Source organism: Bos indicus x Bos taurus, chromosome 11 (genome assembly GCF_003369695.1).
Source record: "Bos indicus x Bos taurus breed Angus x Brahman F1 hybrid chromosome 11, Bos_hybrid_MaternalHap_v2.0, whole genome shotgun sequence".
NCBI classification, from domain to species: Eukaryota; Metazoa; Chordata; class Mammalia; order Artiodactyla; family Bovidae; genus Bos; species Bos indicus x Bos taurus.
The window spans coordinates 66,824,642-66,849,466 of record NC_040086.1 but is presented as its reverse complement, the minus strand read 5'-3'; the positions used below and the strand labels follow the sequence as shown (position 1 = coordinate 66,849,466).

At 43.7% G+C, this 24,825-nt stretch overlaps 1 protein-coding gene across 3 annotated transcripts in view; it reads right to left on the bottom strand.

Annotated features, from left to right (window-relative positions):
- Positions 1–1,055: 1,055 nt before the first annotated feature.
- Positions 1,056–24,825, bottom strand: part of ARHGAP25 (Rho GTPase activating protein 25) — a 92,092-nt gene continuing 68,322 nt past the window's right edge. For all 3 annotated transcript variants that reach the window (XM_027555675.1, XM_027555672.1, XM_027555674.1), the window contains 7 exons: positions 19,313–19,520; positions 13,429–13,561; positions 11,357–11,430; positions 9,667–9,788; positions 8,708–8,892; positions 4,390–4,916; positions 1,056–1,923 (listed from right to left, as the gene is read on the bottom strand). In XM_027555675.1, the coding sequence (XP_027411476.1) occupies positions 1,716–1,923; positions 4,390–4,916; positions 8,708–8,892; positions 9,667–9,788; positions 11,357–11,430; positions 13,429–13,561; positions 19,313–19,520 (1,457 nt within the window). In that variant the 3' untranslated portion in view covers positions 1,056–1,715. The remainder of the gene's footprint in view (positions 1,924–4,389; positions 4,917–8,707; positions 8,893–9,666; positions 9,789–11,356; positions 11,431–13,428; positions 13,562–19,312; positions 19,521–24,825) is intronic.

Genomic DNA, 24,825 nt, shown 5'->3' with positions numbered 1-24,825 from the left:
TGAAATATGTAATATGTAATATGAGTACAGGTAACACCCACTGGGAAACTGGGCTAGGGGCTTCCAGAGCTGAAAGCACATTTGAGAATATTTACTTAGGTCAGTTTTTATCTCATCGTTATTCAGCTTCTTCCTGTGTATGTTTTGTGATATACATGATAAATTAATATAGTAGTATGTGTATATCATTTATAAATAAATAAACATGTTGAGAAGGATGGACTTCCCTGGCTGCTCAGATGGTAAAGAATTAGTCTGCAACGCAGGAGACCCGGGTTTGACCCCTGGGTTGGGAAGATACCCTGGAGAAGGGAATGGCAATCCACCCCAGCATTCTTGCCTGGACAATCCCATGGCCAGAGGAGCTTGGCAGGCTACAGTCCATGGGATTGCAAAAATAGGATACGACTGAGCGACTAACACTTTCACTTTTTTTCATGTTGAGGAAGGTATGCTCAAATATTTTCTATTGATGGGGTACATGATCAAAAGAGCTTAGAGACTACTCAACTAGAATGATGACAAAAACCATTAAAGACTCCACCATGCTTCCTAGGAAGGCCTGGGGCCTCACGAGGGGCCTCTACCAGGTTGGCTTAATATAGAAGGAAAAGTCAACTCTCAGCTGGGAAAGCCCTAGCTTTTCTCTAGTGCCTCGGGATCATTTAAAGAAAAAATCATATGCATTTTCATGAAACAGGAAAAATATTATTATATGACTGTTACTATCTAAACTCACAGTTCACTTCAGTTCAGTCGCTCAGTCGTGTCTGACTCTTTGCGACCCCATGAATCACAGCACGCCAGGCCTCCCTGTCCATCACCAACTCCCGGAGTTCACTTGATGGACATGACTCTAAACACACAAACAGCGTCTAAAAAAAGTTGTATCATCGTGGGCCTGACCTATGCAATCGCGGCCCCTGAAATGCAAGTGGAATTAGAACACAGCCCATGTCCTGCTCACTGTGTGCCTCGAGAGGGATGTCTCTGCCCCCAGGAAGGGGAGTCATTTACTCTCATAAAGGTGTTGCATGGATTACCAACAGCCCTGCTGCTGCTTTTTTTTTTCTTTATTTGAATATAATTTTCTAACGAGTTTTGCTTTCATAAATACAGTTTATTGCTTGGTTTGTCTTTGCCTAACACTAATTTTGAGTTTCCAGCCCTGGAGAGTGTGCCTCATGGTGGGGGTGGCAGAATGGGGTCCCGGCTTCAGCAGGTGCCGCTCTTCAAAACACAGTTCCCCTCCCCCAAGGCAGAGAACTCAAAAGCTGAATATTATTTTTGGCCCCTGTGTCTCAGAGACATCCCAGTCAGACATCTGACCAAGCAAGTTGTTCCACAACGGAAACACAGCTAACACTTCAGTCCAGCCTATGTCGGGGGCAGCCTGTTGCCTGTGGCCTGCATCAGTCTCCACTGGACACAGCCATCCAGTTATGGAAGGTGCCGTTTCACTCCGCTGAAACCACCGTGGAATAATGCAATCCTTTCAAATACAGCCCCATGGGCTCAGAGCTGTCCACACAAGTCCCCGCTCACTCTTCTCCTCTTGCAAACTCCACCGATCTATTTATTGGGAAATGTGATGTTTTTCCCTCCAAATGTCGTCTCCCTCTTAGGGAGTGATGTTGCTTCCTGGCTATTGGTTAGCAGCAAGAAAGGCAGCAGTGCTGGGTCTCTGCAGGCGGTCTCTGTGGTTCCTGGGATCCTCAAGCGTCGGTCTTGGGTTCCTTTATCGATTTGACAAACTCCTTGACCTCCTCTTCCAAGACCTTGTTCCTCTTCTCCACATCCTCCCGGCAGCGTTCCACGTTGCGGAGGCTGATTTCCAAGGCTGCTGACTTCTTCTTCTCATTCTCCAGTTCTTCATTGAGCCTCACCACCTTAGCCCACACGTCATAATTTTCCTTCTCGAGGCTATGAAGAAGGGAAGAAAAGAATGGGATGACAAGGCATGACCTCTAGACTCTCCCTCCGGCCTTGCCCACTGCCACCCTGTCCGTTTCACCTTCCATATCACAAGACCCATCTCCAGCCTGTGCCTCCTAGTGTGTCCCACCCCAGACAGGAGGACTTCCCAGTAAAGCTGAACTCCCACAGCATGTTCCTGCTCCTCTTTCGTCATTTATCATCCATCCTGTGACATCTCGTGTTGTTTTTCATGTCGTTTTGTGTTTTGTATCTTCTACCACCCTATAAAGTCTTTGAATGAAGATACCACCTCTAATACTTAGAGCCCACTAGCGTCTTACATCTGTCCTGATCTGTGGAAGTGTTGATTGACAGCTGAATCTCACCCAGATTCCATGTGTACGGATCCCCAGCCCCTGTGTAGGGATCCCCAGCCCCTGTGTACACATGTGTGCCTTCTCATCCTGCTCCACGCAGACCATGGATCAGAGCCTTCTCTCATGAAGGCTCCTGGAGACCAAGATTTGGAGAATCCAGGGAGCTGCCCTTTGACAGCAATGGTCTTTCCAGCCCCACCCACACTTCTGAATCCTACTCAAAGTGCAAGATCTACTGGATTCCTGAATTCCCAGGATTTTCACTGTTACTGCCCCAAATCTTGGTCTCATCCCAGGTGCCTGTCTGTCCCCCTTCAGGCTGTGCTGAATTAACCCTTGAAAAATGAGCGTATATATGACATTTTTAAACCACGGTAGGGAATTTCAGGCCTGTGAGGAGAATGTGATTAGAAAAGTCACTTCAGAGTTTCATTCTGTGAGATACTGCCTCCATGCTACCCAATGGCAGAGACATTCTTAAATGGAGACTTGAGCTCCTGTTTGAGCCCATCCCTGGGCTCCCCTGGTAGCTCAGATGGTAAGGAATCTGCCTGCAATGCAGGAGACCCATCTACAGCGTGTGCAGGGGATCCCGGTTCAATCCCTGGGTCGGGAAGATCCCCTGAAGAAGGGAATGGCAACCTACTCCACTATTCTTGCCTGGTGAATTCCATGGACAAAGGAGCTTGGCGGGCTACTGACCGTGGGGTTGCAAAGAGTTGAACACAACTGAGCAACTAACACTTTCACTGGCTTCTAACTTCACAGGCCCGGTCGATGCTGCACGTAATGGCCTCTCATCAGAGTATTGCCTACCACTGCCCATTTCTTCTTAAAGCCAAATTAGACATTCCTCTGGAATCCACATTGCAGGAAGATTCTTTCCCATCTTCCCTAGTGACTCAGACAGTATACAATCTACCTGCAACGTGGGAAACCCAGGTTTGATCCCTGATTTGGGAAGATACTTGGCAGGAGGAAACGGCAACCCACTCCAGTATTCTTGTCTAGGCAATCCTATGGACAGAGGAGTCTGGTGGGTTACAGTCCATGGGGTTGCAAAGAGTCAGACACGACTGACTGAGTAACACTTTTACTTTCTGTAATCGTACTCATCACAAATCTAATTTTCTTCTCACAGTTCTCCACATCCCTCTTGTTCAGAGGGCAACCTCACGAGACACTGCTAGATCTTGACCACTGATTCCAGTGGTGGAGAGGTAGAATCTGAGTGGGCTCGGGAGGGTGGCTGACCCGGGTTCAAATCCCAGGCCCATCAATGATAAGCTGTGCAATCTTTAGGAAACTTTTTATACTTCCCAAACTCTTATTTCTTCTGTAAAATGAGGGTATTACTTATTTCACCTCATTACTGAAGGTATTATATGAGAAGGGATGTCTGAAGCATGAAGATTAGAGAAAGTATTATAGACTGAGTCCTCTTTCCTCTCCCATGGAGGAGTTGGGAGTCCCCACCCCCCACCCAATTTTGGATTCAGAAGACTTTGTCCCCTTCAGGAGGAGTGGCCACCTTAATAAATATTTGCAGAGTTGGTGAATGACATTAATACAAAAAAGTTTTTAAATTTCTCTTAATGTTTTAGGGCAAATGCATGAGACTCTTTGCGATCCCATGGACTGCAGTCCTCTAGGCTCCTGTGTCCATGGAATTTTCCAGGCAAGAATACCGGAGTGGGTTGCCATTTCCTCCTCCAGGGAATCTTTCCAACCCAGGGATTGAATCTGCCTCCCATGTGTCTCCTGCATTGGCAGGCACATTCTTTACCACTACTCTACCTGGGAAGCTCGTATTAAGGCACGTTGATGCTTAAACAATCACTTTTTGGAAATAGCTGGTTAAGCTACTTAAGCTACATACTTACTTTTCCACGAATTTAAAGTTTAGTGTTTTCACTAATTTGGTCATCTCCTCAATCTTTTTGCCCTTTTTCTTCATTAGGCCAGACTACTTACTATAGAATCTGTCGTCTATAATTGAAGTTTCATGATGTCACTCCTTTGGCAGAGAAAAATCCCTATTTGCTTTTAATATGGAAACCAAGTGGCTGCCCAAGCCCCTCTGGGATTGACTTACTTTTCAATCTGTTCCTCGTACATTTGCTTCTGTGTTTCTATTTCCTTTCGCAGCTCCTGGACCATCCTCTGCAAAGATTCAAGTTCCTCTTCACCAGAGATTTTTTTCCCAGGCCCAGTTTCAGAGTTTAGGCTGGCAAGAGCATCTCTCTTGGAGTCACAGGCCTGGGGTGAGAGTGTACTGGCTTCATCCCCAGGCGACCCGGGCTGGGTGGGGACATTATCATAGGTGGAAGTTCGTTGGGAGTCGAAAAGCTGCGGCACACCTTGAGACATCGTTCTCCTGTGCCCATCCCCAGCCTTCGCCTCCGAAGAAGATGACCAGAATTCATTTTTAAATATCTCTGTTTTGCAGCTGTTGGCACCTTGCAAAGCAGAGGTCAAGAAGCATTTCCGGTTTGGGAGCGTCTGAGTCCTTTTTCGTGATTGCGGCTTCCAATCCCCTGGCTTGTCCCTGGATGCTTTGTCTTCTAGACACCCATCGTTTGGCTGTTGTCCAGTGGGGCTGGTTGCATCTGAGTCACTGGCCTGAAAAAAAAAATGGCCATGGATGTTACATGGGTTTTTGTCACATGTGTCATGTTCTCAGGATGAGAAACTTGAAAGAAGCCATCTCCTGGGTGCGCATCTATGAAACTCCAGAAGACCGTCTCTTTTATTTCCTTGGTATTTTATTATTGTATTTTAGATTAGAGGATAAATACTTAACAATATTGTGATGGTCTTTGCCACACATAAACATGAATTGGCCACAGGTATACATATGTCCCTTCCTTCCTGAATCCCCCTTCCATCGTCCACCCCATCCCACCCCTCTAAATTGTCAGAGAGCACTTTGAGTTCCCTGCATCTTACATTAGACTCCCAGTGGCTATGTATTTTACATACGACAATGTATATGTTTCAATGCTATTCTCTCAAATCATCCCCCCTCTCCTTCCCCCACTGTGTCCAAAAGTCTGTTCTTTATGACTGTATCTCTTTTGCTGTCCTGCATATAGGGTTGTCAATACTATCTTTCTAGATTCCATATATATGTATTAATATATGACCTTTATGACTTACTTGACTCTGCATAATAAGCTCTAGGTTCATCCACCTCATTAGAACTGACTCAAATGCATTCCTTTTTATAGCTGAGTAACATTCTATTGTGTATATGTACCACAACTTCTTTACCCATTATCTGTCGATGGACATCCAGGTTGCTTCTATGTCCTAGCTATTGTAAATAGTACTGCAATGAACATTTGAGTACCTGTGTATTTTTCAGTTATGGTTTCCTCAGGATATATGTCCAGTAGTGGGATTGCTGGGTTGTATGGTAGTTTTATTCCTAGTTTATTAAGGAATCTCCAGATTGTTCTTCATAGAGGCTGTATCAATTTGCATTCCCACAAACAGTGTAGAAGGGTTCCCTTTTCTCCCCACTCTCTAGCATTTATCATTTGTAGACTTTTTGATGATGACCATTCTGACTGGTGTAAGATGATACCTGATTGTAGTTTTGATTGGCATTTCTCTAATAATGAGCAATGTTGAGCATCTTTTCATGTGTTTCTTAGCTATCTATATGTCTTCTTTGGGGAAATGTCTGTTTAGGTAAGACCATCTCTTAATTTGTCACATTAGTTGATTTTCTGCCAGGCATTTTTTTCAGAAGAATATTACATTAATACTTGAAGGAACTCATGCTCTAGAAGTGAAATGCTGACTAAAATCAATTGCTTGTGGGAAGGAGTCTTAAAATAGGATCTTTTAAAATAACCTTAGAATGGGGAGGCTTTTCCATGACCAAAATCCAGAAGCCATAAAAGAAAAGTTTGATAAATTCAATCTACATGGGTTTCCATGATTTTCCAAATTAAAAGTAAGCCACAGAAATCACTACATGCTAAATCAAAAAAGAATTAACAAACTAACAAAAATATTTGCAATGCATATCACAGACAATAGGCTATTTTCCCTAATACATAAAGTTCATAAAATTTGAGAAGAAGACCAATAATCAATAGAGACATAGGCAAAGAACAAGGTCAGACGGTTTATGCAGGAAAATGCAACTGGCCCTTACACATATGACAACAATGTTTGGATTCTCTTACAACAGGAAAACTTCACAATTAAAATTAATGAAATATCAGTTCTTTCCTATCAGATGGGAACCCCCACCCCCTGAAAGCTAACATACTCTGCTGGGAAAAGTGTAGGGAAATAGATAACTTCATGCATCACTGGTGGAAGCACAAAAGAGGACAACCACTATTTAACAATTTTAATCAAAATTACATTACAAATCTATTTACTGACTCATCAATCCCACTTCGAGGAATTTATGCCAGAAATATATTTGTCTGAGCATTAAATAAAGCATGGTCAAGATTATTTATGGCATCCTTGTTTGTAGTATAAAGGAATAAAAGTAACCTGCTCGTCTCTAGGGGCTGGCTGAGTAGATCATGGTCCATGCACAGAATGGAATACCATGTGTGTGAGTCGCTCAGTCATGTCCGACTCTGTGACCACATGGACTGTGGTCTGCCAGGCTCCTCTGCCCATGGAATTCTCCAGGCAAGAATATTGGAGCGGGCTGCCATGCCCTTCTCTAGGGGATCTTCTTGACCCAGGGATCAAACCTAGGTCTTCTGCATTGCAGGCAGATTCTTTACCATCATACATCTGCCAAAAACACAGTTTATGAAGTTGCTGTCTATGTATTGACATGAAAATGTCTCCAGAGTATGCCATTAAACAGAAAACTTCAAGATACAGAGTAGCATGCATGTGTGCCTGTGTGTGTGTGTGTAAGGGGAGAGAATGAGTATGTTATACCTTGTATAAAAAGGGAGGTAAATAACAGTTTACATTCATATTTACTTATGTTTTCATAAAGGAACATTGGGAAGACGAAAAAGGAACTGATAAAGGCAGGGAAGAATGAGGTGGGTGGAGAGAGCAGAGGGAGCTGAAGTTCTAAACATATCTCTTTTTCTTTTGTTTTGATGTTTTTGTATCATGGATATATATGTTTAGATTAAATTAAGAAGAAAGAGAAAAAGACTGAGCCCTAAATGTAAAATCAGAAAATCAGGGCTCAAGCTGCACTGGAGGCTTCTAGCTTATCACCTGCGCCAGCAACCCCACCTGGAATCAGAAGGGCCTGGGCCCTGAGATGCAAACTAGGTCTAAGTCCCACTCTCCTGCCATTCTAGTACCATCACCTTGGGCTAGCTGGTCCACCTCCCTGAGCCTCAGCACCTCAGCTATCAGATGTGTAAGATAAATTCTGCCCTACAGAGGAAGGGTGACGACTCCACACGTGATCTATTCAAGGTCTCCAGCACAGTGCCTCTCTTTAGGGTTACACTAAGTACAGAAACCTGTCAAATGAGCAAAATGGCCACTCTCAAGGACGTCCAGGATGATTTCACTATATGAAGTAGGAACATTCCTAAATATTAATTTGATTTTAGAGTATTAGTAAGATGCACTGTATCCAGACAGGCATCATCCAGGAAAAAAATCACAACCACCACCACCTTTTTTTCAATACTTTCTTCACCATCCACAGGATTAACAGTACTGAAGGCAGCTGACAGCACCTGGTCAACCGGGACTTTTAGATTCATTACTTGGTCACACATCAAGAATCAAGCTGCTACGTAAAGTTCACATGTTCTTTTAAAAAATATTTGTTTCTCTAAAGATGTAAAAATAGCTGAGCTTTGTAAATTGTTGGCCTTACTCTAAATTTCAGAGTCTGCAGAGTTTTTTGACATTGTGAACGTGAGCCACAATCCTTCAGTACAAATGAGGGGTTGACATTGCTGAGACAGCTTATCAGGGAAAGGGAAATAATACACAAACACATCACATACTCTGAGAAAGAAATCACGTTTCATGGCTCAGCAGGAAACCAGTTCTCTCTGGACTTTCACCCGGAATTTTCAACAACTCTCACTGAAACATTTACACTGTGGTATACATTAATTTCCCTATCAAACTTCCCTGGACTGCATTTGAAAGGGTTTCCTTTTTAATGTGGGCTTCAGTGAGGACTCCCATTGCTCAGTCACTGAGGGGTGGGCACACATGTCACTAATCTCATCTCCAGGATACGAACAGAAACTAGATTTTGAAAGATGCCAGGCTTTCAAGATGCATTCAAAGGAGTCTATACCAGCTGCGCCCACTGCCATAGCATCTCCCAGGACTCCCCAGATTGCCAGCCCAGAGCAGCTCTTACATGGAATGACCTGGACTGAAGGAAGAGTTGGATGGAAAGAGGAAGGTTTTCTACACCTTACCATGTTACTTACACTGTCAGTCCTAGAAATTGGAGGGTCCTCAGTGGCATCCCAGCCCACAGAGCTTCGTGCAACTGGAGGTTTCTTGGGGTCATTTTGGGGGGCAGGGGGTGACAAAGGTGCGTCCTTGGACTTGGGGAAAAGGACTTCGTGGTCTCTGATCATCATGGTCATCACTCTTTGGATTTGAGGAGTCCCTGAAAGAAAGAAGAAAGAGATTTGTAGTGCAAGACCATGGGCAGGGGGCAGGCAGTCCTCAAGGGTCTCCACCCATGAAGTGTCACTAAACTTGACTCTAAAACCACATGGCCCCCACGGACTTCAGTTATTCCTCACAGAATCCTTCTTAATTGCTTGGGATAGGGGATCCTGAAAAGGATGAGACAGAAGGATATGGGACTGGGGTGAAAAAGGGTTGTTTTCAGCCTATAGTCCTCTGCATCATCTTTGATTAGGAAGTAGGGACTACAACAAGAAAAAAAATGAAGACATCTTTCTCTCCTGATGTGGTCCTCAATATGACATCTGATTTCTTACTGCACACATACCTAATGTGCGCCAAGCGTACTGCCTCCCCGAAATTATGGCAGACATCAATACTCTGTGTCAGAACTCTTGTTCACTGAACTAAGACACAGCCTCAGAAGTCTTTTCAGCACAGCTTTACACGTAGCCTCTTGCTGAGGTGTCTTATAAAATTACATTTGTTCGTACTCTCTGGTTAAGGGTGTTTAAAAATACTAAAAGATTAAGAAACACCAGCTAAATGTTTGTGTGATGACTGGTAAATCTCTAACCTCTCTGCTCTGCTGTGACCCAGAAAATAAACTGCCTGCTGATTTCACAGGGTTATTTTACAACTCAGATAAGATAATCTACAGAAAACTCTCAGCAAATTGCAGAGCAATTTGGTAGTGATGTCACTGTTATTACTTCCTCTGCCCCTGCCATCACCATGGGACCAGCGGTACCTCTCATGATCACAGCAGGGTCCTCGACCTTCGACCTGATGAGATTCACACCAATCACAGTAGCCAGATTGTCCACACTCATTTTGTTAACTCCACAGTTCAGCTGGATTTCATGGAGGAACCTGCGGGCAGCCAGGATATCCCAGAGTGGGAGACAAGAAGTTGCCACAAGGAAGTACTTCCAGGTACCAACAAGATCACAGAGGTATGTCTCAACTCTTTCCTCCTGGTCTCAGGAATGGGACCAGTCTGCTTTGACTACAGGAATTTGGTTTTGTCTCAAAAGATTCAAGATCAAGGCAGACAAGAAACAAGCAGCCCAGCTGCTGAGGGTGGTGTAGGGGTCAAGGGTGGCTAGGAAGTTACATTGGCACAAAGCAGGGTCCAGTGCAAGGAGCTAAGAGGAGATGAGAAAGATTAAAATGGGTGTGGACCATGCCTAGTCTTCACTTTACAGGCTTATCTCCCAGGCTTTCTGTACATCCCAGCTGAGTCTCCAGAGAAGAAAATGTTATAGTGAGATTTCATAAATGGGAATTCATGATCCCTCCGTGCTCTCATCCTCAGAGTACACCACCGAGCATCTCAAATTTTCAGCAGGTGCTCAAAAACTAACAATGAATTTTCACTATAATTCTACCCAGCTGAGGCATGAAGCTCTCAGACTCATTATTAAAAAAAAAAAAAACTCTGAAAAGATCAGCAAAGGGATTTCTAAACACTATCTCTAAAAAACACTTTTAAAGGAATAGGCTGAAACAATATAAAATTCCCAATATGGAGAAATTCTCAGAGAAGGGTGTGGTGTCCAAATGAGAAAACTTAATGGAATATTAGAGTCATATATAACCCTATTTTGCAACATAGGAAAATTCTCAAACTATAATGTTTAGCCAAAAGAAGCAGCTTACAAATATATATATATATATATATATATATATTATTAACATATATACATATTTCTAATTTGGTATAAAAATTGTTTCCCTATTATTTATATTGATAGATGTGAAGATGTAGCACAGAGACAACAACATTCAGAAGGAAACACATTCAAATGTTAATAGTGATTTTTGCTGGGTGAATGGACTTGGGGTAATTTTTGTTTATATACAGTATTTTGTATTTTGCTGGTTTCCAAACCAAGCATGTATCTCTTCTATAATTTGGAAACTATAGAAAATTTAAAAAAAATAATAAAGAGAAATTCAGCTATGTCTGGGATGGAGATCCAGGTTCCCAACTCAGCCTGATCTGGGTCAATCTACTTACTGTGTGTTGCCGCAAAGTCAGCACACAGCAGGTCCTCAGAAAGGGAACTAAGAAAGATAGCCTGGAATGAATGCCTCTGGGTACTAAGTTATGATCCAGAGTCAGGAAAATGGGAGATAATTCTAGAAAATTTTAAGGATTTTGGGTTCTAATGTCTGTTCCAGGATTCTGGGCAGCCTTGGAGTAGGTTTGAAGGAAGACGTATGTTTCCTTTTTGTGTTGATCAGATTTTCAGGGGATCCTTTAAATTATCTTGGGGTCACAGGAAAACTACCTCAGTGGTTTGTGAATAGAGTTGATCTTCCAAAGGTCTGGACCAGAATCTCTTGAGTTCACAGAGATCCTCTTTCCTCCTATAACTGGGGGCCTCTTTCTGGTGTGGCTGAAAATTATGGAGCTGATTCCAGGGGCCTCTTACCTGCAGATGTAGCTCAGGAGGCTATAGTTTTCTCGGGGAAGAATAGAAAGCTGTTTTATCAACTCCTGCTGGGCCTGGGAAGAGATTTCAACACCAGTGAATGAGGCTGCTCACTTGCCAGCAATGGGACCCTGGAACATAACTGGGGTTCATCTCTGCAGGAGCAACGCTTTGGCAGTCAATCCTATCTGTCACCATAGTTTTCTATGTTTTTTTAAAAAATGTTTCATTTTGAAATAACTATAAATCCACAGGAAGCTGCAAAAACAGCATGGAGATGCTCATTGCTTTTAGTACAGTGTATTTCTTTATTCATCTGCAATTATGCTCTCCTCCCCAACTCAGAACTACTCTAAGGCAAGAACTAAGTGATAACCATACTCACAATAATTGTTTGTTTCATAAATGCTAGAGATGTAACACTCCAATAAAGAATTGGACCAGAACCAAATGCCCCCAAGTAACTTCAAATGTATTGAGAAGGAGGATGCTTCTGAGAACTGGGATTTCAAGCAATATGGTTTTCCTGGAACACACTGGGACACAAAGCCAGGATGACCAACCTGGAGGGCAGGTGAGAGGTCTGAAGGTTAGAGCTCCATGACGACACTGAATGTCATAGAGAGTCATACAAGGAGAGCATGTGCCAGGAAGAAGAAGGACTGCAAACTTTCTTTCCTGTTTTCACTCATAGTACCTGCAGGGGCTGCCATCACTATTTTTTAAAGATTTTTTTAAATGTGGATCATTATTAAAGTATTTATTGAATTTGTTACATTGTTGCTTCTGTTTTATGTTTTGGTTGTTTCTGGCTGCAAGGCATGTGGAATCTTAGCTCCCTAACCAGGGATGGAACCCACATCCCCTGCATTGGAAAGTGAAGTCTTAACCTCTGGACCACCAGGGAAGTCCCGAATCAATAATTTTAAAATGTGACTCACTTGTGACACATATCCTTTGGTTCTCCAAACGATCCTGTTATGAAACCTAAGTTTGTACTGTCTACTATAACAGCAACTTGCCGCATGTGACTATTATAAAATACAATAAAAGTAGAAATTTCGTTCCTTAGTTGTACTAGCCACATTTCAAGTACCTAGTGGCCACATACAATGAGCAGTTACTACATTGGATGGTGCAGCTATGTAACAGTTCAATCATTGTAGAAAGTTCTCTTGGTCTACGAAAATAAACTGAGTCTTACAGAAGATACATCATTTGCTATTAATAAATAGCAAAATCAAAGTTAAATTTATTGCAAGTTTTTCTGTGCACCATTTTGCCAGAGAGAGCTTTTAGCTTAGTAGTGCTAAACACAAATCTCCCCCCGCCCCCAACGTGGGGAGTTAGACCCCTTTAATAGCTGTGTAATACAAACACATTCATGGACCATTTAGTTTTGCAAATCTTGATTAAAAACCATGAAGGTTTTATCGTTGTCAGTAGGGTTTTACTGGTTTCTTTTGCTGGTTGGTTAGTTTCTTTAACATGATTCTAATGTGGTTAACTGTTGATTCTAAGCCCTTTAAGGAAACAATTTACCTGAGGATCAAAACTCCTGCTGGTGAAGAGCTTTGTGATGTTGCAGACAGGAACTGTAGGCCCTGCAGGCAGCTGTGGCTGAAATGAGCCAAGGAAAGTTCCTGTCCTTCCTCTCCCTGGCATATGTTCCTTATATACCCACGCCTGCCATGCATGGTATCACAAAGCTAGAACACTCGGACCCTGCATCTGCCCTCCAGGTTGGTCAGTCTGTCTTTCTGTTCCAGCAGGTTTCAGCAAGGCCATATTGCTTGAAACCTTCTCAGAAGCATCCTCCTTCTCTTACTAGCTTTAAAGTGACTTGAGGGTATTTGATGACAGTCCAGTTCTTTGTTGGCATGCAACATCCCATAAAGACTGTTACCATGATTGGCTTCATTCAACTTTTTGCTGTTGAGAAAGTTCTAGTTTAACAAAGTATCTCACCAAAAGGTCCACCCTTGACCCACTGTTGCCTGCCTAACAGACTAGTGTTCAGTAACCATTACCTTCTTCTAAAGTAGGACAATTTACTCTAATGACATACAAACCTTTGCCTCATCTGAATTCATTAGCTGCCCACAGAGCAGGAACCCATCGTACTGGCTCCAGGGAACGACGGGCTCTGGGAGGTCTCGGAGGTAGAGCTTCAGCAGGGAGGCCACTGTGTGGACATCTGTATCTCTGGAAGAAAATAAGCAATGCTTTTTGAAAGTAAAGTTTCAGAATTCTCCTCACCTCCCTGCTGGTGATCTACTGAATAAAACCAGGTCCCCAAAAGGAAATTTTGCAAAGTAGACTCAGCAGCAGCAGCAGCAGCAGCAGCAGAGTTTGATAAAGATGCATTTGACTAAAATATTTTTGCTACTCCCCCTTCTGGAATAACAATCCCCAACACCATTTCCTTTATCTCTTCTATCTAAGAGCCTCAAAGATAAGTTGAAGGTCTACTTTTCCATTAAACCTGTTAAACTATCTAGCCTTCATTGCTTTCTTCTTTCTCTAAGTCACTTAGTATATTACAACTTAGCATTTTCTATGTAGTCTATAGTTTTTCACATGATAACTCATTTATAGCTATGGCCCATTGTTCTCTTTAATCCCTCAGAGAGTTTACATAGTTCTGGGCTTCATTCATATATTTACACGATCATTTATTCAACATTTACTCTCAACAGTAAGTGTTGAGAGAACCTACTAAGTTCAAGATACTATGTCAGATATAGGGATTTCAGCAGTGAACCTGAGAGACACATAAGACCCCTGTCTTCATGTAGTAACAAAGCTGTACAGACTCAAATGTTACCAGTCATTATAATACTGTGTGGTTAGTGCAAAGACAAGGGACGTTCAGGACCTGGGACTGCATCGAAATGTAGAAAAGGGATATCCAACAGAGAACTGGGGAGTCCTAGGAGACGCTTTAGAAAAAATTTGAAGGATGATGAGGAATTAGGGCATAGGCCAGGCAGCACGTTATCAACAAGGAGAATGGAGGCAAGACTGGGTAAACCGTGGCCCAGAAGCCAAATCTGGCCCATCGCCTTTATGTGTACATCCTGTGAGCTAAGAATGGGCTTTACATTTTCAAATAGTTGCGGGGGGGTCAAAAGAAGAATATTTCATGGCAAGTGAAAAACCATATGAAATTTGAAGTTCAGCATCCATAAATAAAGTGTTATAGGAACATAGCCATGCTCATTCATTTTTGTATTGTCTTCAGCTGATTTCATGCTATAAGAACAGAGTTGAGTAGCTGCAGTAAATATTGTCTGACCCACAAAGCCTAAATATTTTATTTGTGGCCCTTTAAGAAAAGTCTACTGATCCCTGGGGTTTATGGAGCTATTGCATTTATCCCACAGCTCTATAAGAGAAAATGAGTCTGAATATACCATAAACTTGAAGCTCAATAGTGAAAAAACATATGCTTATTTCATTCATATCAAGGAAAACTGGTCATGCACTCCACTGTTCAAAGCAGCACTATTTATAATAGCCAAGACATGGAAGCAACCTAAATGTCCATTGAAGATGAATGGATAAAGAAGATGTGCTACATATTTGCACAATGGAATGTTACTCTGCCTTTAAAAAAAATATTATAATGCCATTTGCAGCAACATGGATGGATCTAGAGATTATACTAAGTAAAGTAAGTCAGATAGAGAAAGACAAATATACGATGTTGCTTATATGTGGAATCTAAAACAATGGTACAAATGGACTTACTTACAAAACAGAAACAGACTCACAGACACAGAAACAAACGCATGGTTACCAAAGGAAGGAGGAGGGTTGGGGTAAATTGGGAGTCTGGGATTAACATATACACACTGCTGCTGCTGCTGCTGCTGCTAAGTCGCTTCAGTCGTGTCCGACTCTGTGCGACGCTATAGACGGCAGCCCACCAGGCTGCCCTGTCCCTGGGATTCTCCAGGCAAGAACACTGGAGTGGGTTGCCATTTCCTTCTCCAATGCATGCAAGTGAAAAGTGAAAGTGAAGTCGCGCAGTCATGTCAGACTCTTTGAGACCCCATGGACTGCAGCTTACCAGGCTCCTCCATCCATGGGACTCTCCAGGCAGGAGTACTGGAGTGGGGTGCCATTGCCTTCTCCGATATACACACTACTACATATAAAATAAGTAAACAAGGACTACTGCATAGCACAGGGAACTATAGTCCATATCTTTTAATAACCGATAATGGAAGAGAATCTGAAAAAGAATAGATATATGTGTGTGTGTAACTGAATCACTTGGCTGTACACTCGAAACTCTGTAATTCAACTATGCTTCGATTAAAAAAGAAAGAAAAAGAAAAACTCGTGTTTGTAAGAGACAGCCCCAGTAGTATTTTGAAAAGCTGTGATGTGGTAAAAGGTTCAGCTGATCTGAGTGCTTCCTGGACATCAGCAATGGGGGATACAGAAGTGGATGGGCTAGGTGGGAACCACTCTTGGAGGAGGGCCAGGAGGGGTGGATTTGGGCATGAGGAGGAGAAGGCAGGCATTTGAAGCCTCAGAAACCAGAACATCACAGCTTGACTGTGGAGCTCTCTGTCTTGACATTTCATGTAAATGTTTTCTCTTTGGTTTGTTTTGATGGCTGGTGGTTGGCGCTGCCTCCTGAAAAGTCTCCAGCCTTTGCAGCCCGTGAACTCTAACTCCAAAGCAGAACTCGAGCAAGCACAGGGCCCTGCCTCTGCTCCACTGCTGCCCTCAGGAAACCAGGGGTGGGGACTATTCACTTTAAGGTGGGGATTATGGAAAAGACTTCCCTGCTGAGTCACTGCCTAAAAATACCTTGGCAAAGCCCTAGCATCAAAATGCAGGAGAAGTTCCCCAGAAAATAGCATCTGATACTTTGCAGAGCAGCATTCTCCTAAGTCCAGAAATCTCCTTTGTCCCAGTGCCCCTGAATCACTGTCCACCCAACGGGCATCTCTGGTTTAATTGAAGCCCTTCCCATACTGCACATCCTCTAATCTTACTCTGCAAGTGCCCCTGGAATCCCCCTAAGTCCTTCCCCTCCTTTCCCCGCCCTGTTCCAGAAGGCCATCGTCTTTTGCCAGATTCTGCCCTAGCCCCTATTTGGCTTCCTACTGCCACGACTCCATTCTCTAATGCATCGTCCATCATGTGGCACAGCCCCCAAAACTCAGAACACACCCACAGAACAAATATGGAAAACAAAGAATTTGAAATGAGAAAAACAGTATAGATGGTACATCAAGAACCAGAAAATTTTGAAGATAAACATAACAACAAAAAAGTCAAACTCTATAGATAGCTCAATTGGGAGAAGGCAATAGCCAACATTAGAAAAGAGAAAGGGACTGTAACCACAGATACAGGATTCATACTTTGAAGTTATCATCAAAAAACACAATTAGCCATCTAAATCATCATAGACTATTGCAACCCACTGAAAGCTTTCCAGTACATTTTGTCAAGGGAAGATAATTCTGCTTGGCTTGGCTAAATCCTTAGGCTTGTTTATTGTATCTCAGATTAAGTATCATTTTGGGGTGAAAGCAAAAATACTGGGTTGCCATGCCCTCCTCCCAGGGGATCTTCCAAACCCAGGGATGGAACCCAGGTCTCCTGCATTGCAGGCGGATTCTTTACTGTCTGAGCCACCAGGGAAGCCCCCTAAATCCAGCAGATCATGTCAAAAGCCCCCTGCTGACATGAAAAATGATGAAAAAATGAAACTAAAAATAGATGAAAAAAATACCATCTATTTTTCATTTTTTGGCACTTAACACAATAGAACTATACAGTTTTGTCTCTAAATTTTTGGTTTAATGTCTGTGCCCCATGGTTACAGAACTGGCTCGAATATTACAGTTATAGTTTAAATTTCCAGCATGATTTTTCCTGAGTTTGCTTTTCCTCAAACCTAATGAAATGTCCATATATATATATATATATATATATATTTTTTTTTTTTTTTAAATCAAAGACTAAGAACAAGTCAGGAGCTAAGTGACTTCTGAGTTCAATGACTGACCCATCAGAGATTAGCCAAGGCCTCTCAGATGGTCTGCCAAGCCTTGCGTTGTAACACTGATCTTATAATGTGGCACACTTGTCCTTTTCTCACAGAAATATAGGTATGGGAAGTGGATCATATATGGGCAGTATCCAGCCCAGAAGTAACTCAACAAAGACATTTTAAACTTCTTACTTATGTGTTTAATGAGAACCATATGTATCTGCAGTAGAACCTACCAAATAAGAGCACCTTTGTTTTCTTCTTTCTAGAGAGGTAATTCGGGGGATCTGACGGTGGAACTGCACACATGACCAATGTAGAAGATCTAGACAAGTACCCTAGGGGTCACGTGGCCCCAAGAGTCGGCTCTGAAGAGCCTCAGGTGACCCTTCTTACTTTGAATGTGTAAATTCTACTCCTCAGTCCTAGGGGGTGGAGCAATCAGACAAGGTGTGTGAAACTCTCCTTCCTCCAGCCCCAAATACTTCACAGGAATCAAAGACTCAACTCCAACCACCCAGGCTGACTTTATAGATGTAGGAGCTCAAGCCTCAGGCAGGTGTTTGGCAACTCCTATAATCACCTCTAGTCCTCCTGGCTGACTGCTCTCATTGCTTTAGCAATAACCCATCTGCATCTTTTGATCCACACAAAGCTAGCTAAAAACAAGAAGAAAAGTCAGTGTGAAGGTAATGCACTTGATTGAACAGGTGCCTGATGGTGAAATGTGATTTATGGTCCTCCCAGAAAGCTCTGTAAATCTGATGCCTGTAACCTGCTCTCATTCCAGTAACATCTTCCCCTGTTGCTTTCCTGTTAAAACACAGCACCTTGATAAATTAACCTGCTGGATGCCAAGGACAGCAGAGACAGACATATGATGCTCCAAACCAAGACAGTGGCTGAGAATGGAGAGCAAGAGACGGGTCTCAGCAATGCTTCTGAAGGAGAGTGGGCATCATTGGTGACTGGAGTGGGAGGTGAGGGAAAGGGAGGGCGAGACAGTCGCCACAGTACCACACTTAGCTGTTCATGGTTGCCCCAGGATCAGCCCTAGTCCTCCATTGTAAACAAGCTCCTGGGGGGATTTCAATCTTTGGAGACTGGTGAGAGTTCAGGCTCGGCTCACTAAACCTCGGTTTATGGGCTGCTGATTTGGAAAGAACAATGGCTCTTTCTTGCCAGCAGGACAAGCGCGTGCAGGCAACTGAGCAAATATTGCACAACAGGTTAAAAGTATCCAATGTCGGTGGGGGTTGTGCCAGTTGAGCAGGGCAGAGAAGAACCTGGGCTGTGTAGCTGCAGTGGGGGAAGGGGGAGGGTGGAAGAAACATCACTGCGCCTGAAATGCCCCAAACAGGGCTGGGCAACCTCCATAGACGAGATTGGGAAAACACCAGGCTGCCATGATGTCAGTCTGTACTCCCTCCCAAAGGGTTCTGAATTAAGTTCAGAGTTGCACAGGACTGTGTTTCCACAGATAAGCAAGAAGTCCTGGCCCTGGCCATTTCTGGAAAGCCAAGGAAGACCATCAGAATCCTTGGATATTGACACGGTACCTAATCCACCACCCCAAGCCTGCCCAGCCAGCTCTGCCATTCTCCATCCCTCATCTGCTTCAAATCGTGCGCCTTGAGCTAGGTCCCATCTTTCTCCCTTAGTCCGCATTCCCCTCCCCGAATATCCTTACATACCTCTTGACTGACCTGCAAGGCCCTAGTCCTAGTTCATGTCCTTTCTCACACAAATGCTCAGCATGCTTCTCTAACCATGCTCCAGGCTCCCAAATTCTGAGTTACGAGCAGAACAAAAGGCTTTTTCTGTTGCAAGCCAGGGATTTTGGAAGCATCTATGCAAGTCCCATAGCTCAACTGGTAGACAAAGGTCCTCTCAGCCAAGCAGGGCACAGGGGCGACGAGGTGAGCACAGCATACCTGTCAAAGGAGGGCCGCTCCCCCGCGTCAAAAGCATCTCTCAGCTGCTTCACCAGGTTGTCCTGCCCAGGCAGTCGGAAGATGCCCTCTTCGTTCAGACCATGCTCCAGGATGAACTCGGCACACTTCTCCACCAGGATGGGCACCAGGTGGGGGCCAAACTTCTGCTCATAAGCCACGGTCTCATCCAAGCGCTGGCCAAACACGGCTGGGAAGAGAGAAAGCAGAGCCTGCCAGTCACTCCAATTTCCCTTGGCAGAACTGAGCAGTCAAAGTGATAGGATTTTCTGCAATGATACTGAACAAAATATACAAGACAAACCACACGTCATATTTCCTGGGGCTCTAAAGTAGGGGCTGTCCATTTGAGGCTGTCGGTCAGTCTGTCCATCTACATTTATAGTATTCAAAAGAACAACTCACTTTCAATGACTGCTTGTTTTGTGCTAGGAATTGTGCTAAATTTGAACACGTTTCCTCACTTAACCTTGACAGCCAACTCCATGAGATAGTATTGTTATACCTGTGTTACTATTAAAGATACGGAGCCTTAGAGGCGCTAATGAACTTGCCAATGTCAGGTGCCAGGACACAGTACAAGTCAGAATTCACACCCAGGCAGTAAATGCAAGAGAAGCTTTTGAATTCTGCTTGTGTCATTTAGCATTAAAGCATAATAGTCTATCATATGGATGTCTCATACTGTATTAAACCATCGCAGCATTTTAAATAATTTATGTTGTTTACTATGTTCTACTGTTGCTAACACTGCCACAGTGACCATGGTCACTAGCCTAGCAGAGGTCCAGGAATGTATCTAGTTCAATGTATAATTTCTAATTAATTGCTTAATTAACATTTGGATTGGATGAACATTGGTTTTTCCTCCTTTTGAACTATCTCCTTAGGGCCAATTCTCACATGTAGAATTACTAGGTCAAGCCGTTTGAACATTTTAATGACTATGGTATGCAAATTGATCTCCAGAAATATTTTTCCGAATTACACTGCCTCCAGCGAAGCATGTGTGGACCAGCTCCACCCAGCCCTGCCAGCATCTGGCTCTATAATTTCCCCACCCCAGCAGTGGAACAAGGTTAGTTTATGAATCAGGACACTGGCTACCCATTTCCCCACCAGGGCCCCATGCCCTTCCTGTCCTGGAGGTCAGAAGACAGTCACAGTTTCATTTCTGTCCTGCCTGGTTTTCTCTCTGGCATCATTAGGGCTCTGCTACACTGACCACTCCAATCCCTAGGACACTGTGCCCGAAGTCCTTTGGTTTTCCCCATGATTCACTCTCTGGTGGGTCCCCTTTATTTGGTCTCTAATTAATGTGTTTGCCACATGTAAGAGCTGCAGCCATATCTCTGGAATCCGGGTCCTCCTTACTCCCCACTGCCCGAGGCCAAGCTGGACTCCTCCCTTCCCTACCTCTGCTGTGGTCTCCTTTCCTATAATTGTTCAAAATCCTCCTGCTATTTACCTTTGTAAACAACTGGTCTACCCAAGTATGCTTCCATTTTTAATAGTCACCCACTTCCTCCCCAGTTGCCACAGCAGCATTTTTCAAATTACCCCTCAAAGCTCCAGGGGATCCTCATCACCTCAGACCTGCTGGGCTGTTATCTGTTTTACTTACAGCATTCCAGTGAGACTGTCTGCTTAAATATTTCTGTGGGTAAAAATTGAAAACCAGGGCCAGCATCCCTTAGGTCAGCAACTGGACCAGCCCCTACCTACCTTTCTGGCCTGACTTCCTCCCATGCCCCCAAAGGCACCTCACCCTGATGATCTCAAAGCCCACAGTACTCACCAAACTATACACTCTTGGACAGTCTCTTCTAGCTGCCCAGTCTGCTCATCTCTCTCTTCCCTGTCTACTAAGATTCTGTGACTTCCTTGAAGTGAGAGTGTTAGTCACTCAGTCGTGTCTGACTCTGCGACCCCATGGACTGTAGCCTACCAGGCTCCTCTGTCCATGGAATTCTCCAGGCAAGAATACTAGAGTGGATTGCCATTTCCTTCTCTAGGGAATCTTCCTGTCCCAGGAATCAAACCCCAGTATCCTGCATTGCAGGGAGATTCTTCACCATTTGAGCCAGAAGGGAAGCCCATGTCTTCCTTGGCTCAACTCAAATACCATCACCTCTGCCAAGACTTCCCTGACCCAGCCTGAGGAACTCCATCCTCACTCAATGCATCCATATCCCTTCTGTACTATCCCAATCCTTTTCTCACTGGGTTACTATCACTTATCTGCCCTGTGCCCACTGCAAGACTGTAAGCTCCATAATGCCAGGAGTAGGCCAGGAGAGTCACCTGCCCTCAGAGCTTCTACTTCTTCTCTTGTCATTCATGTAATCTCTCAGTCCAACTCAACCTGATTTCATCCTTATGTTTAGCATGGGGACAAGGTAGACAGTCAAACAATTTTGCTGAATTACTTAATGAGCTATGCCATCTTTAATCAAGTGCTTTCCAGATTAATGACAATTTGAGCATTTCTGTAGTTTAAACCCTAACAGGGATGCCCTCAGTAAGTGAATCAGCCTCACACTGGCATCTACTGAGTGCCCTGCATGTATCAGCATGAGGCCATGTGGAATGGGTTCTACAGACAAGGGCCTGTAAGAGGTGACTCTCACTTTCAATTAGCCTACTACCACGTTATGAAAATGAAAGGGCCCATGCAAAATGATAAGAAACAATTAGAGGGTGTCAGGAAATATACAGAATTAGTTTTCTACTTGTCTGTGAAAGGAGCTAGATAGATATTTGCACCAAATTGGAAGGAAACGATTAAATGATCTGACTTAAAGCATAGACAATGGGCATTTTAAAAATTCCCTTTGAGAGTTCTAGGGAGGGCACCTTAGACAGAAAAGCAGATGTGCTTCAGAGCAGTTGACATTTGGGCTCAAGGGGCCCACTGGATCACAGTAGAGAAAGATACCCCAAACACAAAGATGTCAGAGCTGTCAAATGTGAGCTCTATTTCTGAAGTCTTGAGGCAGATGATCTGAAATCAAGCTCCTTCTTACACACCTCTGCACAGCCTGTCCATCAGCTTTCCTCCTCATCTGAGTCTCTCAGCCTTGTTCCTGTGTTCATCGTCTCTTCCTCCCATGGTCCACAGTCACGACTTTCAATGTCATTCTCCCCAGGACACGCATTTCCCAACATCCCTTTACCCTCCAGCATCTCCTTGGGTCCAAATTTTCAGCACACCCTTGAGCCTACCACCCATCCCCTCCCCTCTGTCTTAGCAGGTGACCTTGTCTCCTCTTGTCCTTATCTCCCCAAATGGAGAACATCATGAAAGAAACTGTGATCTCTAGTTCCTGCCTTTCCTATCCCCCCTCCTCTGCCCATCTGCCTGTCCTCTCTTGGAGGAAGAAGAGTACCCTGTGCTTTTGTCTAAGATGATGTTTCTTAAATGGGGGTACCCTACTTTTCTGTCTTTTCTAGGACTTCATTCTTCTTTGATATCTTAAATTGAAAGAGCATCTGCATCTAAGTCTTCACCTGTTTATTAAAGAATCATTTCCCACCCCAGCTCTCCTGCAATCAATAAATACTTCCTTTCTTTTCTTCACCAATATGCTTACAGTGAAACATGTATGCTTCTGGAAAGAGTCATCCACCCTCATGGCCTCCATTGTTTCCCTTGTTATTCATGTAACCTCTCAATCTATTTCAATCTGGTATCCTCACCAGCATCTTCCCACCCAATCTGTTCTCTAAGATTTCTCATGCCCTCTTAATGGCCAAGTCTGACAAACCTAAACAGCATATTAAAAAGAAGAGACATTACTTTGCCAACAAAGGTCCCTATAGTCAAAGCTATGGTTTTTCCAGTAGTCATGTATGGATGTGAGAGTTGGACCATAAAGAAAGTTGAGCGCTGAAGAATTAATGCTTTTGAACTGTGGTGTTGGAGAAGACTCATGAGAGTCCCTTGGACTGCACAGAGATCAAACCAGTTGATCCTAAAGGAAATCAATCTTGAATATTCATTGGAAGGACTGATGCTGAAGCTGAAGCTCCAATCCTTTGGCTACCTGATGAGAAGAGCTGACTCATTAGAAAAGACCCTGATACTGGGAAAGATTGAAGGCAGGAGGAGAAGGGGATGACAGAGGATGAGATGGTTGGATGGCATCACTGACTCGATGGACATGAGTTTGAGTAGGCTCCAGGAGTTGGTGATGTGACTCTTTGGTCACAAAGAGTCAGACACAACTGAGCCGCTGAACTGAACTGACTTTCATTCATTCCACAATCTGCTGGTCTTCTCTGAAGACCAATGGTATTGATTCTTCTTCCTTCCTCAAGACTTCCTCCCTACGTGGCAATGAAACCATCCACCCTCATTTTAGTCTCATCTCCCTGCAGGCTCCTCTGCAGGTTCCTGTACTTGCCCATCTTCTACCTGCTCCTTCAGTGTGTCATTTCCTAGCATCCCAATTCAGACTTCTCCTCACTCTAGATGTTATCCTTGGGAAAGTTCATACAAGTCCATGCATTTGGATAGCACCCAAAATTGACACAAATCTGCATATCTGGTCCAATCTCTTTCTATAGATATCATCTCTGCCTCTCTCATTTCTTTCTCTCTCTCCTGTATTCCTGTGAACCCAATGTCTGATGGCAGTTCTCCCACTGTCTTCTCCAATCTCACTCTCATCCCACTCCCAACTCTCCCAAGTCACTGCTCCTTCTATAGATTTTCTCACAAGCAATAGCAATTCAGTCAATCATTCAAGCAGTAGGCACTTTCCTAGGCATTGAGAATACAAAGCCGTTATCACAAGGTACTAATTATTGCACATTAGAATGATGTGCAACACCCCTTCCTTCCTTCTTAACAGATCAGGACATTCTCAATTCATTTTAAACTGCCTCTCTTCTCAATCCTCACTTGTACTGCAAACATTATTGTAATGGGTGCTTCTGCAATTCTTTTTTTTGCAAACTCCTTCCACTGGAATTCACAAAATCATTTGGCAAATATAGCTTGAGCATCTGCTGCAGCCCAGACTCTTTGGTAACTGTAGATTATGATAGAAGGGAAACCAGCCTTCCTCTTGAAACTCTGGAGTGAAAGCCCTTCCTCCTCCCCACCGGGAAACCTGATTTTCCTGCAGCCTGAACTCAAATGCCTTCTCCTAAGAGGGACTTGGTTATTCCCTACGTTGTGCTCACGGCACTCCCTGTGTATACCTCCATCACTTCTCATGTCGTCTTATGATGATTTATTTAAGTATCTCTCTTCCACTGGACTGTGGGTTCCTCAGAGGCAGACAGCCTGTCTGGCTCACCATCTATTTTTATCTCCTGGCACAGAGCCTGGCACATGACAGACGTCCTCACAGAGCTGTTACCTGCTGTCTCCCACTCCTCCTGTTCCTCGTCCCTTCTCTCCCAAAGGCACTCTGGTCAGCACTTCCCCAAACTTGCACTTGCCAAGGAAATCAATTTGTTGTTGTTGTTCAGTCACTATGTCTGAC